The sequence below is a fragment of the Aptenodytes patagonicus genome, chromosome 7 (genome assembly GCF_965638725.1).
Source record: "Aptenodytes patagonicus chromosome 7, bAptPat1.pri.cur, whole genome shotgun sequence".
NCBI lineage: Eukaryota > Metazoa > Chordata > Aves > Sphenisciformes > Spheniscidae > Aptenodytes > Aptenodytes patagonicus.
In genome coordinates, this window is record NC_134955.1 from 6,322,376 (window position 1) to 6,339,642 (window position 17,267).

A 17,267-nucleotide genomic window follows, 5' to 3' on the forward strand; every position below is an offset into this window, starting at 1 on the left:
GATAGGAATACGAGATGAAGAAAAATAAATTCAGCAATAACTTTCACTATCTTTTTAGACAAGCATCTTTTATTTTTGAAATTGTCATTCTTTTAAATGTACAAGGTGAGAATGCTTCACTGTTATGGCTTGAGCATATCTTTGTTTACTTTTTTTGTGGTGAATTTCTAAGGATTCTGCTTCAGAGTTTCAGAAGTATGAATTTCATCTACTCCTTAATCTGTTTTCCCTTTTGTCATTTAAATTCTGAGACACAGTATATTGGTAGACAGTCCTAAAAAACCAAAAAAAGTTCCAATGTGAGCAACAGCTAACTAAGCCTAGCCTACCAATGTACTTAATCATTGTTCCATAGCATAATTTAAATTTAAATAAGCAAGCAAATAACATCTGCCTTACAACAAATTAGGTAATTGCTGATAAGTATTCTGCACATGGTCTTATCATGAGCGGGTTGGATTATAATTATGCACCTTCCTCTGAAGAGCAAACCATGTTTGCTCCAGTTGGGTACACGGTTGCGGCTGGTTACTGAAGCGTAGCTGTCAAGGTGGGTATTCACACTGACAAACTGCTTGCCTCTGGCCCTGGGGGGGTCCTTAAACATCTCCACATGTTTAGAGCCACCAGGTGCCCAGGGTGGCTATTGCCCAGGCAATAGCATCAAACTAGAGGATGGATGTCTGAGAAGACAAATGCAGGGCTGGGAGATGAGGGGCATCAGGAAGCAGCAAAGACAGAGGTGCTCGAATAGAGAGGGAAAGCAGAAGGCAGGCGGGGAGGTTAGTGGGGGTGACTGGGGAAGAGGAACAGACTAGGGAGGGGGGGGGAGGAGGGGAACCTTGCTCCCAACACTTGACAGCCTGTGCTGCTCCGCACAGTGTGTCTAGCTTGTTTCCGTGGCAGTACTCTTGAACCCACACATTTCTGTGAAGTGCAGTATCACAAATTAAAAGCAAGATTGTAATTTACCTTCTGTTCTCTTTTATGCTCCTAAATAGTGTTTCAGGTACTGAGCACTCAATAACTCTAAAGGACTAAGCAGTACCATATCAACACCTCTGATTTAGGCTTGTCTTATAACCGCTTACTCAGACTTAGATAAGAAAGAGAAGGCAGGTTTAAAAATAATGTTTTTTTTTCTTTCAAAGAAGTATTTCTTTCTGGGAAACACCTGAATTGACTTCATATGTAAGGGGCAAAGGATGCGTTTTAAAGGCTTACGTAACTAAACGTACTTAAAAGTCTGACATTTATAGTCAAAACCATTTTTCAAATTCTTTGAAACACATAGTGCTAAACCAATCAATTCATTGTTTGGATGTGTGAAAATAATTTTAAACCATGCATTTGATATCGTAAATAGAGTCAAAGAAAAGCAAAATTATGTGAAATTGTTTTCACATCATACTGACTGGATGTGGTAAATATTTATACCATTCCTGCCTCTAAAGTAAAATTGACGCCACCATATGTGTTTTCCTCCTTATTAGCAGTAGCTAATTACATGCCACAGTAAACCTGTTTCCTGGAGTTGCAAAGTACTTATTTCTGTGACGCAGACTATGAGATTCTGCATTCCCTACAGAGAAAGAGGTGAAATGATTAAAGAAAAACAAACAAACAAAAAACCACCACAAAACCACTGAAGACCTGACTTAGCAGAGAACTTGTGTTAAACATTAAAATATAAATGGCCTTGTCTGGGCTTGAAATAATTGATTACCTAATTTTAAATCTTTGATAACCTTTTACAGACGTGCTTTGTGTGCTTGCACATGTATGAAGATGCAAAAGTTTTGGGTTTTCCAATACAATTCTAACTATTTGTATACAGTTGGCACTCAGGCCTGACCCAAAGCCAGCCGTTCCATAAAGGTACAGTCACTTCACCCACGGTTTGCACCCGCTTGTATTAAAATTGTTATCAACTGCAGAATTCATCTGACCTTGCATGTTTCAAAAATTAGTCCATTTTACACATTTTAAAGGATTCTTCATTATGTTCAAAGTACCATAACCAACATCTTTCCTTGAAGAAAGCTTTCCAAAAAAGCAACGTTGTTTCCTTAAATTTTATTTATACATTGATTTATTTAGCACAAAAAGAATGCTCTTATCTTCGTTGTTGCTTTTACATTGCCCTGTAATGCTAAATGTGACTTCTGTAGCTCAATGGTAAAAGGAGATGATAAGACAAAACTGAGGACAGTTTCCTATGGGTCTGTCGTATCAACTTCCCTGAGAGAATGCTACAACTCGCCTGGCTTTCAGACAGGATCTCTAGCCTGTAGTGTGTTTATTCATCCAATGTGTTTCCACAGCATCTGGCTCTTCTGCGACCTCCCTTGGGAAATTTAGCAATGCTGCTTAGGAAAACCAAACCAACAAAAGGAAGTTATTATAAAATATCAGTTATGAACATAAATGTAAAGCAAAATATTAGCAGGTTTTTTTTTCTTCGCAGAGATCTTAAACCAGTGACTTTATTAGGGATAAGAAGTTCTATAAGCTACAGGCTGACTTCGGCACGTTGCGTAACAGCTGAATAGAGTCTGGAAGAGGAGACTTACCAGTTATTACACATTCAATGTATAGCATTTTTAAGCATATCATTTTGAGAGAATAACTATCAAAGACTTCAGATAGGAAAATGTTCTCTAAAAAGTTTCCCTGGACTTTGCCAGAAATGACACAATGAATGAAAGTAGCGAACTGAACCTTCTTTTAGCTATATTTTTATTTATTTTATGATGTTTTCTATTTGATAAATTTAATCTAATTGGTCTACTGTGGCTTGTATATTATTCTTTGATGATTTTATTAGCAAAAAAGAGGTTATTTTTCTTTGGATTGAGTTTATTTTTTCGATGAGCCTTTGCTTTTCTTACAAAGGATGAAGATGAAATGAAAAGTGCCCACAATACAAGCAGACTCTGATAGATGATGAAATGAAAAGTCTCAAAATATTCTTACAGACTTTTCCTTTTAAATACATAAATAAGAAATCTTATTTCATATTTACTGAGATCAAAAATTCTTATACATATGTGGCAATCCCATCAGCACTGGTTCAGTTTGGGCAAAAACTGTTTTCTTAGGAGACTATGGAAAATAAAAAGGATGTTCCATATTCTCTGACTCCACAGAAGGTTCAATTATATAAGTGTTATTCTTTCACAATGCTCATCTAATTTTTTTTTTTAGAAACCTGCAGCAGTTCAAACTCTATGTAGTTCTGCTCCTTTGGTCTATTCTATTCTATTAGCCTTAGTAGTAGAAAATGTTTTCTTATGTGTCTTGAATCTTCCTTACTGAAATTGAAGCCAATTAGTTATCTTACTATCTCCCGTGGACTTGGAAAGTAGATTTTTTTTTTTTTTTAAACCCTTCCTTTAAAGCAATATTTTGCATATTTTGAGATTACTATCCTGTGTCTCTCACAGTGTTCTTCTTTTTTAGATATGTAGAATTTTTTTTCCAGTCTTGCTTCTCAGTACATGTTGGCATACCATTAATGTTGGTCACATCTGAACTTGTTTTCTTTGAATGTGTCCATTTTAAGTGCCCTAAAATGGACACTGAAGTCCAGCTGGACATTTCACTCATGCTGAGCAGAGCAAAAGGATTTTTGTAGTCTGTACCCACAGTGTTCTTTGCCTTTTCTACAAAAACATGACATATTCAGTGGTGATATCATCTTGAGTCATTCATTCCTACTGTTCTATATTCTGTATTTGTTTTATTGATTATTCCTGTCTGTAATTAGCATCTTATACTTGTTTGTAGTGAATGTCATCCTATTTTTTCCAGTTTGTCAGGATAAATTTAGATAAATCCCCTCTTCTATGACACACGGAGTCCTGGTTTGATGTCACCAGAATATTTAATGAGTATATGTTTAGTTCACTGTTCAGTTCATGAATGATATATATACCAAATAAAACTCTGTCCCCTAGAGAGGTAGTCTGATTATTCTTTTCAGTACTTTTCCAAAAATGAATGTTGTACTAATGCATCTATAAGTCATGACCTCTTCAATTTCTGTCTTTCTGAAGATGGATATCACACGTATTCTTTTCCAGTCTTCAGGTTCTTCAACCACTCTGCTGAATCTGTAAGGAACTTAGAGCCTAATACCATTTCCTAAAGCAATAAAAGCGATCATGCACAAACATGACTAACAGAAAACAATCAAGTGAAAATTCTTATCAATCTGTAATTGGACAGAGTCGTATTAGAGAGAAAAACAATATTTTGTCTAAAACAGTTTGTCTAAAAATTTAGGACTACACCTAAAAAAAGAGGTACTGTGTACCATAACATTTAAATTTGGCTGAAAAGGGGTGGAGGTGGTGGTGGAAATAAATCATATATCAACCCAGCAAAAAAAAATTAAAATAATTTGGGGAAGAAAGGCTTAAATAATACTTTGCATCACAGATAGCATATGGAATTTGCCCCATTTTGAGTAATTATTTCAAACTATGATTTGTTCTCTTGTAGAAAAGGTCTTTGAGTGTAGGAGACAACATCATAGCTGCAAGTACTGCAAAATGCTTTTCTTCATCTTTAGCTCAGGACTTACCGTCTTTGTGCTAATATGACTAAACATTTGTGAGTTATGGATCCAGTGATTTGGTGGTTATACGTGCAGATCAGGTTGTCTACAAACCCAGAACTTAGAGTGGTTTGCATTTCATGCTCTGGTTCCATTTGTATACATTGGTTTGTGCAAAGCCAGATAAAAAGACTGATGACATTTTTCTTTCAAAGCATTTGCAGTGCAAGGTAATTACAAAATCAGTAAAGTTATATGTTTAATAGCTTAATCGGTAATTAATGCTCTTTCACAGAAGTTGCTGTATCTGGTGATGTATGACAGCCAGGAGCACGTTGCTAGGGAGAGCTGAATTTTCATGCTGCAGTGTGATATGTACAGCTATTACTTTGATGACTTGCTTGAAAATAGGTGTGTTTTCTTCAAGGTGTATCCTTGTTTGTCGAAAGTCATCAGGATGGCAGGAAGAAAACTGTAAGTATATTCCTCAAAGCAATTGCATTGATGGCTGAGGGAATGAAAGTATAGTGTAGATTTTACTCATGTTAAAAGTTGTTGTTATGTGAAGATGATTCTATTTATGTGTGAATTTCTAGAATGCAGTAATTTTACAGAATTCAATTTTTGCTGTTTTGAGAATAATAGGATTAAATATGAACTATGTGCCAGGTTTTTTTTTGCTGGTGAATCTAGCAAGTCGCATCCTGAGGTGGATGACTGATGGGGTAGGCTGTGCAGGGTTTTTATGGGTTTACGTCATGAGTGAGAATTGATGTTTTCTTTGAGTCCTAAGATAAGGGACTGTGCGGTCTTCCTTGAGGCATTTCTGCTCTGTAGTATAATGAGCGTTGGACTTAGTCTTCCTGGTTTAGGATCCCTATAGCTCTTGCTGCATGTGGTAGTTCAGGCTTAGAAACTGCTAGATTTATTTTTTTCTTTCCAAGTGAGAAGGCTTATGATGCTTTTTTTTTGTCTGTTTGGTTGGGTTTATAATGCTTTTGTTGATTATTCACTTTGGGATTTTTTTTTTTCCTTGATCAAGTCAATATGTCTGTAGACTTTTAGATAGGTAGTTGGATGTTGCCTACTGTTGGATGTATAATTTTGGTTATCGGGTTATCAATTATTTGTGATTAGATCTGGCTGCTTATTGGATGTAGAAAAATGCTTTAAGGCAGAACATTATTGAGTTGTTTTTCTCAATAGAAGCTGAGGCCCCTGGGAGAGACAGAAAATTGAAATTTGCTTAGTTGATTTTTATAAAATATATTAGGGCTGTTGCATAAATAACTGTGGTTGATGTTTGGGTGGTAAGAGATGGCATGATTACTTTTCAGATAGCGATCCTGTTGAGATAATATAGGATAGGGACCATTTCCTCATCTTCTGTTACATGGTCTTTTATCACTGCATGGTAAGTGAGTACTTGTTTTCATGAAGCACAATTTTTTTTTTTTTTTCCCTTAAATTTGATTTCTTTTGTAGTAGGCAAGATTTTTTTTTTTCCCCCTGAATGGTTGTACAGTGTATTTTCACAACATTGACACAAACATATGAAGAAAGTCTTATCTAGATTATGTGTGTTTTGCTTAGGAAGTAGATGTCACTGTTTATCTTGGCATCTTTTTGCTGGTGCATATTTTCCATTTCAAATGCCATATTTTAGCATTTTTGTATATTGTTGCGATGATATTATAAACATAGTAATGTGTTATTGTTAGCACATTATGTTAGCATCACAGGAGGGGTCTGAAGATCTAGACAGAATTGGCTGCTGAAAAATACTTAGAAGCTGTTTGCAGACATGGGAATTTTTTTAATATAAAGAGATAAGTGACATACAAGAAGGTGGAGGGATGTCATCATACATACTTCCCAGTAAGGACATTGGATTATATATTAACATAATTCATTGATGTCCTTATTGAAACAAATCTCCTTCTACTATTCTATTTTTTTCATGGTTTCATGCAGTTTTGGCAATTACATATTTGCGAAATGCGTATATTGTTTAGTAATTCAGATCTATTAGTTTATTGCCAGTACATTTTTTACAACACAGTTTTGAGCATGAAAAACTGTTGTAACATTTTTAATGAACTGAAAAATCCAATTAAAAAAGTTTCTGTATGGCCCTGATGAGGATATGGCCTTAAGGATATGGACGTGGACTTGCATTAGATGGTAATGCAGTCTTAAATAGCTGGTCTGAGTTACTGTGTGAGACAAGGCTAGCCAACAGCCAGCGTGAGACAAGGTTACTTAAATCTAGCAGCAGCAGCTCCACGTTTAACTGGCAGCGTACAGCTATTCAGTCAGCTTACAGACCTGGTCCAGCTCCCGCTAAAATGAGGAGAGGTTTACTATTGTTATCAAATTGAAATTGATTGAGACTTTGACTGACGTTTTCCAAATGGTTTAATTATAATAATGATTTTGAGTGTGCCCAGTAGGGTTGAAAAAATTAAAAACTTTGTCATGTAAAGTATTGAAAAATTTCAAACTGCCCAAAGATCAGAGAAAAAATAGGACTGAGGGAAAGACATATAAGAAGCTGAAAGATGAGTCAAAGCCTCATCTTGTGTAAGCATGTAGCAAGAAAAAGAGGGAATGTTTCCTATGAAAACTGTGGACCTGGATCCATGTGTGTTACATGTCAAAAGGGGGCAGGATGTTGGATGAGTAATGCCGATGCCAGAAGTACACTTTGAGAGCTACTGTTTGGGCACAATAATTTTTCATCAACATTTAAACTTCTGCAGTGGTAGGTGCTATAGAAATTGCCAAGAAAAATGTCTTTTTCTAAAATATTAGAACCGAAAACTTTTTAGGCCGAGGAAATCGGGACATGATGTGCCGTCAGCCTCTGTGCATTAAGTGAGGGAATGGTCAGACACAAACATGACAAATTGTGAAAACAAAGAGCAGGCGCCAGCCACAGCGCCCATGCGCATTGGCTTTCCCTGGAACCGGAGAGGCCGGAGGAGCAGCTAAGGTGGTGCCTTGGGCACCAGGTCTTTGGTGGCACCTGGCACACGTTGAAATCCAGAACCAGCCGCTCTCCTAGCCCTGGGGCTCCTCGATGAACCATGCTGCGGGGTGACCGCTTGGAAGATCACCAGGCTCCAGGCAATGAACGTCTGGAGCACATTGACATGTATGTCCTAAATTGGGTGCGCTTCCTAACAGAGGCAATTTTGAATACCTCGACATTTGTTCTAAATCAGACTGAAATAAAAATGATTTGAGAGGATAGTTCTGCATCACTTAGTCTCCCCCTTGCTTGATCCTGTTTTCTGGGATGTTGCTGACAGCAAATTCAGAGCCATCTACATGATGATCTGCAGCATGAAATTCCCAAAATAAATACAATAAATTTAATCTGCATTTTGGGAGGGGTTTTGAGATTTCTGTATTACTCGTTGTTGGCTGATTTGGAGCCGCTTTGCAATAATGAATATGCCGGTGTTAATGAATGCTGTATGTGTTGGATGTTTTAGATTTTACTTCATTCATCAGCTGAATATGAGGCAATCTTTTTGAAATTGGAAGTTTTAAGATAGTTATCTCTTGACAAACACTTTTAAGTTAGGTGATATTGCCAGATATACTAGTTCTGTTTTCTTTGTTTTGTATTTTCCTGGCTGAATTATGCTCTTGACTGGAATGGTCAAATCTTAGAAAGAAGCCCCCAAACCAAAAAGTTGAAGCTTTGGGCAAGACATGAAGTAATCATCCCGCAAAAAAAGAGGAAGTAAATGTTTCCAGTGCACTACTGACAGAGGTGTAGAGCATTCTGGTATGCCTAACATGAATTTTAAAACGCTTACCCCCTCAGTGTTTGTTCTCTTACTGCCAAAATAAGCAATACAATTTTTTAAAGAAGACTGACTTAGAAAAGAAAGAGCAGCAGGTTGTTGTAATCATGTGGATCAGTTATCCATCAGAAATAACAACTGTGGCTAAAACCTAAGGCACTCTGGCCTAATCTGAAGGGAGGAAAATCCCCTACGGGAGATAAAAAGGCAGACCAGGCACAAAGGTGGGTGTTGTGGCTTTTCTCTTTGTACGCATCGTCTGAGCATGTTTCTGCAGAGAAACAGTTATTTTCCTGTAGTTAGAGGTTGAGTACTTTATTAAAATCCTAGCGAACTGCTATTTTGCTTTCATTGTAACGAGTTTTATGTGAAGGAAAAGCATGAGGGTTGGGGAAGGAAAAGTGAAATTTCAGCTAATAAAAAAGCACAAAGGTCTTATTTCCTTTTTTTAATGTACATCCACAGTAGTCACAAATGAGAGATAAAAGCATTGTGGCAGTAATGAGCATTAAGAAAATGTACAAGCTGTGAGACTTTGCAGAAATGATGTTTTTAACTGACTTTTCTTCTTGTTGTAAGTGCTTGAAATATAATACAGATGTTGCTGAACGTCTGGTTTTTGCTGCACGTCTGATTAAATGGAATAGCTGCCAAAAAGTGTTATTCTCGGTTACATTTAACACCTTGTGCTACAGTAAACAGTACAATTTAGAAGCACAAGTCTCTGTTTTTCAGAATAAGAACAGTAGAATACTGTTTACCAGATAATTTATTTAAATTTCCAGTTGAGTGGTTTCTAATTAAAAAGTTGTCTTAGTTAGAAAATATAATCAACTTTAAAATAAAAAGTTGTACAGAAAAAAAAAATATTTACTTCAACATTTATTTAAGGCTTATGCAGGAGAAAATGGAATTCAGAATATCCAATCTATTTAACGTGTGATTAAACATCAGTTAGTCAATCATGTTTTCTAATTAAGCAGAATGTGTGATAATTTTGTCCTCGATAAACAGCAATCCTTGTTATGAAATACAGTAAGTCTTTCAAAGTTTTGTAATAACCAAATAAAATCCCCATTTATCTTGTCTTGAAGTGAAGAAAACCCCGTCATGACTATGCTTATCTCTGCACGTGTGAGTAATCCTTCTAATGTGAAGCCATAACCTAGCCTTTTCTGGCAAAAAAACCCCTTTGAAATTTTGTATAAGGAGAAGAAAGGGAATGGAGTAATTTCTTTTCCTGAGTATTTTAAGCAGTTACAAGTTTAAAAAAAAAAAAAAAAAAAACAACAAAACACACCACACAAGAAACCCAGCAACAGCAAAAGCCATCACTGTATATTTATATTCCATGTGGACATGCTCTATAAAGTTTCTGGGAAAGAAATGCTAAAAAGGCTTCTAAAACACATTCTTTTTGGCTGCGCCAACAAACTTGCAGTATTTGTAATAGCTGTACAGCTGTGCAGCCCCCGTCACCCACCTGTCCTGAACCTAAACCCTTAATTGTTCTGGGGTGGAATTCATATCCCGCTATTACCATGGAATAGAACTGGGATCAAATAAGACTGAAATGTTAAGATGGGCACCACTCCCTCTGTCCTCCCTCTGACCCATGCAGCACACGCAGTGTTTGATCGTGCTACGGGGTCCTGTTTCTGCCACTTCTCAGAAGGAAATAGGATTTTTTTTTTTCAACAAGTCATTGTGTTATTTGGTTTGTTAAATCATACACAGAAATAGGATCACAGCCTGGTTTTGCTGACCTGTACCTTCAGGAGAAGCCTTTCAGGAAAAAACTCACTTCATGGGTGAGAAGCTTTAGGTTCTGTCTGACTCCTGAGAAGAAATGGGAGGACTTGGAGGAGATGTCTGTGGAAAAGCCTATGGAGTAGCCAGGTTTGGGCAGAAAGTTTAGATCTGCCGTTTCAGGATAAAATACCAACAAGAACACTTAAAGGAGCTGTATTTGGAACTTATTTGTAAAGTACCACATTGTTATCAACAACACATAATCCAACAGTAATTTATTCATTGTATTTACGTGGGTATGTTTGTCCCAAGAAAGATCATTGCAAGGATTAATTTTTTAGAACAAACAAAAGGTATAACTTCTCCAAAGGTACAAAAAAGACCACTAGTGAATGTTCTTTTCCTTCTCATGTGACTAAGGAAGTCTGAGAAGTGTAAAGCTTCTAGCCACTGTTTTTCAGATTACAAAACTACCCTCTCACCCCCCTGTTTTGTTGGTTTCGTGTGACTTTGAGGAACATGAACATCTCACCTACCGATATTATATTGATATGATATCTATAAATTCTTGAACGTTCAAAGTCATCATCCCAAAAGCATGCAGGCATTGCCTTCTCTTTTTTTATTTATATGCAGAAATTCTCTCCAGTCTGAATTACTCGTTATAAAAAATTCTATGTCAATTTGGATTTCTCTCTGTCTACTTGAAATCAGACTAGTCTTTTCTCTTTGCTTTCTATACTTATGCCTGGAAGAATTTAAATATGGGCATTTTGTGTAATGTAATCCACAATGACTAAAGGTAAGTACATTCATTTAAGTGAGTTAGAAAAGTGTACTTCACTGACAGTAATTGCTTAGTGCAGTCTTTCAGAGGATGAAAAAATGATTTATCTCACTGTTTCCTCCGTAAGACCCTATTCTACAAGAATGCCTAAGAGAAACTTAGCATTTTTAAGTTTTTCCAGGCTATGCTTTTTAAAGGCACTTTACTCATCAGAATTGGGCTTGTGTAGTCCTACTGGTATTTTGTCCTTTTTCTTTATTCAGTATCCAAGCCACATTAATTGAATTAGGCTCCTTAAAAAACTTCTAAATTAAAACAGCAGTGAAAGTATTGCAATATGAATTCAGCCTTGATAGAAAAAAATTTTCAGAAAAAAAATTGATTATTCTTCAGTTTTGGGATAAATATCACTACTTTCAAATGAGTGGTTCATCAAAAATGCTTTTTTAATGCCAGGATTTTAGTCTCACTTGATGTCAGTTGGATTGATATCACTGGCCTATTGGCTCAGTAATCTGTGAAATAAAATAAATATACATGAAAGTTACAGGAAAAAGTTAGTCCATCAAGATATGACAATATTACCAAAAATAAAGATAAGGCTTGATAAATGATGCATTCAGAAAGACTTTATGGATACATGTGAGCCTGTCCTTTGGAAGAACACCTTTTCACCATGAACTGAAAATGTTTTACTTGATGTGAGCGGTGTTATGACAATATGTTAGATTAATTAATTCTTTCTAATGGCAGGCAGCAATTGAAGAAATTGAACACTTTTCCTCCAACTTGATTTTTGATATGGTTGCAGTTTCCAGTTTCATTGAGTCCAATGTATTATATAGCACCAGACATTCCCCTGGAAGGAAAGAAGCAGCAGTCACCTGTAACCATCATTACCTGCTTCCTATCAACTACCCAGATTTTCAGATGCCTACATAATGCATGTGTTGAAGAAAACCAGACATCCTGAAGTTCATAACTTTGGCTCTGGTATTCCACTGATTTAAGCTGTAACACAGATGGTGCTGAATGGAGAAGTTGCCTAGTTGTCTGGCCCACACCACGTGGCAATCCATCATCTTCCATGCGATTCTAATCCTTTAGCAATGCACGCCGTCAGAGATGCCACCCTGGCCTCTCATTTATCATGTAAACATTATTTTGTATAATTTCTCTTTTAATGGCAATTTAAATTATTTAATTATATATACTGGTTTTCAAATCTCAGCTCTTATTAATTTAAAATGTATTAATTTTTATAAATGTACTGTAAAAATAGTTTAATAAGTGAGAAATTACTCGGTCTAGTTCTAGTATCTAATGAGAACTGTCTCTGCCTCAGGTAGAGCCAAGCTTAATGTTCAGTCTTTCAAACATTGACTGGGACCATTTTTATTGTGAGTGATATTATGTACTATAGTAACAAATGCAAATGTTACTGAACTCTAGAAAAATTCTTATATGTTAGTAAGTTTTTTCTTTAAGAAGTCAGTCATAAGTCCAGTTAAATTTTGCAAATTCTAATGAAATGGAAGGATTCTTTCTGTGTTGGATGCTCTGTTGCCAGACTGAGGAACCAAACCAGTGGTCTGAACTGTGTGTGGTGTGTGTGGTAGTGACTGGTATCGGGTCTAAGAAACGTGATGCAGTGGAAATTAGGGACTGCGTTCACAAGAGACTGCCCCGCCTCTGAGCAAGCAGTTGACTTCTGCTTTGAAGCAAGATTGCCTAATCATACATAGTTTTGACTAATGAAACTGTGGCTACTCTGATAAATCTGCAGATAAATGCCTAATCCTGTTTTAAAATGCGGCTAAGTAGTTCTTTACATGAGCGGGGAACTGGGAATGCCAGGCTTTTTGTCATTTTATCAGCCAGTACAGCCTATGCCTAATGCTAATAAACATCACTTGAGGTGTCTGCTGAGGAATATGGGCTTCCCTAAGCTAATACACGTCGGCTATGATATGTGCTGGAAGTGCTGTCATTGCCCCAACACAGAGACCGAGTTAACCGTGTTTTGTGGGGTTTATGCTAAACAGCATTTATGTTGCGTGGCTATACATTAAGCTATGCTACAGTCAGCAGAGCCTTGAAAAGCCTGGCAAGAAACTGGTATCTGGCTGGGGATGAACTTCGGAAACCTGGTGAGCATGGGGTGGTGCTGAGGGAAAGGGTGCTTGCAAATATTTGGTCAAAATTCAAATGTGTTGCTTTCTAACTGAGAAATGAGAACTTGATCCAATTGTTCTGCATGCACAAAATGTGCATTATCTAATCAGAATTTCAGAGAGAGAGGATAACTGGTTACCTCAGTGTCTTTCTCTATGGTTCCTTTCATAAACAGGGAAAACAACTACTGGGCAGTTTTTGCAAATACAACAGAAAAGAAAACTGTACTTTATTCCTTTTGGTTGCATAGTAATGTGCTATTAATGATGGGGACGAGAACTGCAGGAATCTGGGAGCTCCTGCTTCCCTAAAATGGAAAGTTTTTGCAGAGAATATATTTCCCTGAAGTAAGCAGTCTGTTTGAGTGTATCTAGCTTCTAGGGAAGGGGAGAGAAAATCATTATCTTTAGTTACTGAGGATTTAAAAGCATCTCCTGAACACTCAATACATTGCATATACATTGTAAAGGCCAGATCTCCTCCAGAAGGACTTGCAGGAGAATAAGGTTATGTCATACAAAAAGCCAACACTCCTTCCACATAGGGTGCAGACTGCTTGCCTGACCCTGCCTTCAAATGCAAATCTCCCCAAATGCTTTCTCACTGTGTAGTTGCATAACTAGCTATTCTTGTGAATTTGCCTTTCCTATCTCTAGGGAAGGAGATGGAGAAACGAAGCTGGAGTTAACCTCTTGTATACCAGCAGACAGTAGCATTTCATAAGATGTCTGCATGCGTGAGCGTTTGGGTGTTCTCTAATTTCTCTGTTTATGCCAAGTTACGTTAATGTTAGCATCTCAATGTTTAAAACTACAAAACAGTATTTCAGATTACAAAAGGAAGTCAGATAAATAAACAAAATAATAAACTGTTTGGATACTTTGAATTTTCCAGAAGGATATTATAGCATAACTCTAAATACTGTATAGTATGGAATTGTTCTTGCTGCTGACATTGAAATTAGAGTAAACTTTCATCCACATAAATGGAGCAGATTTGAGCCCAGTTCCCACATAAAAATACACTTTTTCTCAGGAAAAAAAAAATCCCTTGAGGCCTGGTCTTTTTGCAAGTAATTCTGACCCAATTCATATATATTACTTTTAAAATTTATATCCTTTCCTCTCTCACAGGCACTGCATGAAAAATTATGGGGGAAAAAAATGCATTGTAGATTACATCAGTTTGTTCTTCTTTATTCCCACAGGCACAACAGCTCACAGATCTGGAGCAAAAACTAGCAGTTGCAAAAGATGAATTGGAAAAGGCAGCCCTTGACAAAGTAAGAAGTGTAACGTAATGTAAGCATGTTTGTCTCTGTCAGCTGTGAATGTTTCAGTGCAATTTGACAAAACCAAATGAAAGTCTTGCAAAGATTTAGATGCATACTTAATTGTGTGTACCTGGGTGTAATGCTACCGAAGTCAGTGGAACTAATTATGATGCATGAAGTTAAGTACAACTGCAAAGTTATTTAAGAGGAGCGCAACCAAATTAGAAACATCTCAAAAACCCACAGAAAACCAAATGCTATACAATTCTTTATGTGCAAAAGTACACTAACAAGAATGTGCCTGTAACCGATATGACTTTTATCTGAAGTGTAGTCATAGCTCCAAGTAGGATGCAGTATAGAAATGGGTCAGTCTCTTGTTAGGGTGGATCTGATGTGGCAGAGCTAACTCTTCTTTGGGCAGAGGTGCCCACTCGTGTCAGGGAGGCTGTGGGGAATCCCAGGAAGGGGACAAAGCAGGACACGTTCACTCCTGTCAGCTGTGCAACAGGGGAACTTTCTTCTAGATTTAGGGTAGCTGGGAAGAAAATATCGTGCAATAGGGAAGCAGTTTATCAGAAAGGAAAAAACTTCAGTATGCTATCAAATACTACTTTTTTGGTTTGGTTTTCTATTATTTTCAGGTTCCATTAGACATTTTAGAAAAAGTACGCCCCTTGCACTAAAAGCATTTTTCTTTAATCTTCCAGACTGCAATCACTGAAATCATCCTCTTGAGTGAGGATTTCCATCCAGTGTTGCAAAATGTCATCTATGTAAGCAATGCTCACGGTAGCATTATTCAAACTTGTGTGCGCATCTGGTGATATATCATGTGTTTCTTGTTAGTACACTAAACTGAACTGCTCCACATATTAATTTAAAAATTAAGCATGTTCCTTCTTTGCTCGTATAACATTCTCAAACATGGTCTCTCACTAGTGCCAATATACTGTCTGTGCCAATGGCAAGAGAGCAATGCGTGTCATAAATACCTTCTAAATGCAGTTATTCATTACAATGCAGACAGTTGTGAAGGAGAAAGCAAAGAATATTTGACATCAGGAACTTTTAATGAGAATGCTATTAAGGAATTCTGTCTGCAAATCAAAAGGGGATTTGCAGCGCACCCAACTGACTTCTCTGACTCTCTGTTTCTTTCCTATTAAATATTATAGAATTTTAATTTAGGGCTCAGTTATGGTTCTATAGGCTTACCAGAAGCCCGGTGTCATCTTCTTGCAAATCATCATCAAGAAGGTCTTTGGATGGCATCATTGCTTCCATGCTGCAAAAGTGCAGTGGAAATGGCAAGCAGGAGTAAAAAAAGCAGTGCAAATCAAGGAAAAAGACAAAGTTCATGCCAGTGAGAACTGTGAGACGGTTTTATGAGACTAGAAATATCTGTGTTTGACTAGCTCTAACTGCAGAGTAATAAGACCATTTAAGTTGTAGGTAGCTTTTTCCCCTGGTTAAGAGCTTTTCTGTATGAACTATGAATTGAAAAGAGTTAGAGACGGCCAATGGTCCATCCATGTCTTCAGTGAGGACTATGGCCTTAACTGTTTTGACAATGGTAGCACAGTTTCAGCTAAGCAATGTGTAACTGGAATGGAAGCAATGTGTAAAGCAATGTGCGTTTTTGGAACGTGAGCTGTATTTGAAATGAATAATTGAGTGATTGAATCTCAAACTGTGCCTATAAATAGGCATTAACTTGTATTTTTCTTTTGGGAGGTTATCAGACTTTTCTATTAAATATTAGTTTGTGCTGACAGTGGACTTAGTGTCTCTCAGAAGTCTATTTACACCACAGCACTTTTCTAGTTCCTGTGATGGACCCTTGGATGACTGACAATTTTTTGCATTACCACAGCCCAAATTATACTATATTGAATCCAACCACACGACAAGAGTATAAACAGATCTGGGAAATCTGAAGGCATGCACCATATATTGGCAGTATTTTGACCAGCAAGCAGCCTATTTTGACCACATTCACATCTATGCTAGGTTATTGAGAACTTTGTCAAACGGCATCCCTGGTTCCAATAGTGTTTCCTTAAGTTGTACGCTCGTGCTGCCCATTTATACATCTCCTATCAGCAAAGTCAAAATTGAATTTTGCTACCCACAGCATGAAAACAAAATAACCTGTTCTGCTTTTACCTTTGGAATGGCAAAATGGCTGGCCGTAGCCAAGGCAGAACAAGCACTGGATGGCAGGGGTGGGAGATGAGAGGACAAGAAATTATCAGAGGGATTTCTGGACAGGAGGAGTGTGGTTTCACATCATTGTGATTGGCAGGGAGCACTAGGGTCACGTAGGGCTACAATGGCTGAGTCCGTATCTTCAAGCAAATTTACCTAGTCTGCTACCTCTGCCAGTTTGGTGTCTGAGCTTATTTTGACTATGTCAGATAGTGATTTATGTTCTCTGTGCAGTCACTTCTTGAAAAGGTAGGGGAAAAGACATATTACATGAAAAGAAGTATGCTAAGATCTTCTGTTGTCAATTAGAAATTAAAAGATCCCTGAGTCAGATGGATAAAGTAATCCTTTCCCTTTCACGTTGCCATTAGGTCAGAGACATATCGGTCTGACTCAAGGTTCATACATTTTAATAAGTAATTCATACAAAGTGCTGTCCTCTTTGATGTTAATCTATCATTCCTCCTCACTGCACGCACCTTAAGGGAAAGACATTCAATTTTGTATGCAAACAAACCAAACTCCATTCCATCTCTCATTTCTTTGATTTTCCTTATTGTGCTGTGCATTAATAGTCTTTATGGTTGTCTTTGATCCTACCATTGAAATGTACCCTACTAACTGTTTTTGTTTGTTTATTTTTAAAGAAACACTCAGATCTTTCCCAGTTATGAGAGACATTCCCTGGTT

General features: G+C 37.1%; 1 protein-coding gene across 2 annotated transcripts in view; it reads left to right on the forward strand.

Moving 5' to 3' along the window:
- LUZP2 (leucine zipper protein 2) overlaps window positions 1-17,267 on the forward strand; it is a 203,816-nt gene that overhangs the window by 144,142 nt on the left and 42,407 nt on the right. For both annotated transcript variants that reach the window (XM_076343845.1, XM_076343846.1), the window contains exon 8: window positions 14,301-14,375. In XM_076343845.1, coding sequence (XP_076199960.1) covers window positions 14,301-14,375 — 75 coding nt within the window. The remainder of the gene's footprint in view (window positions 1-14,300; window positions 14,376-17,267) is intronic.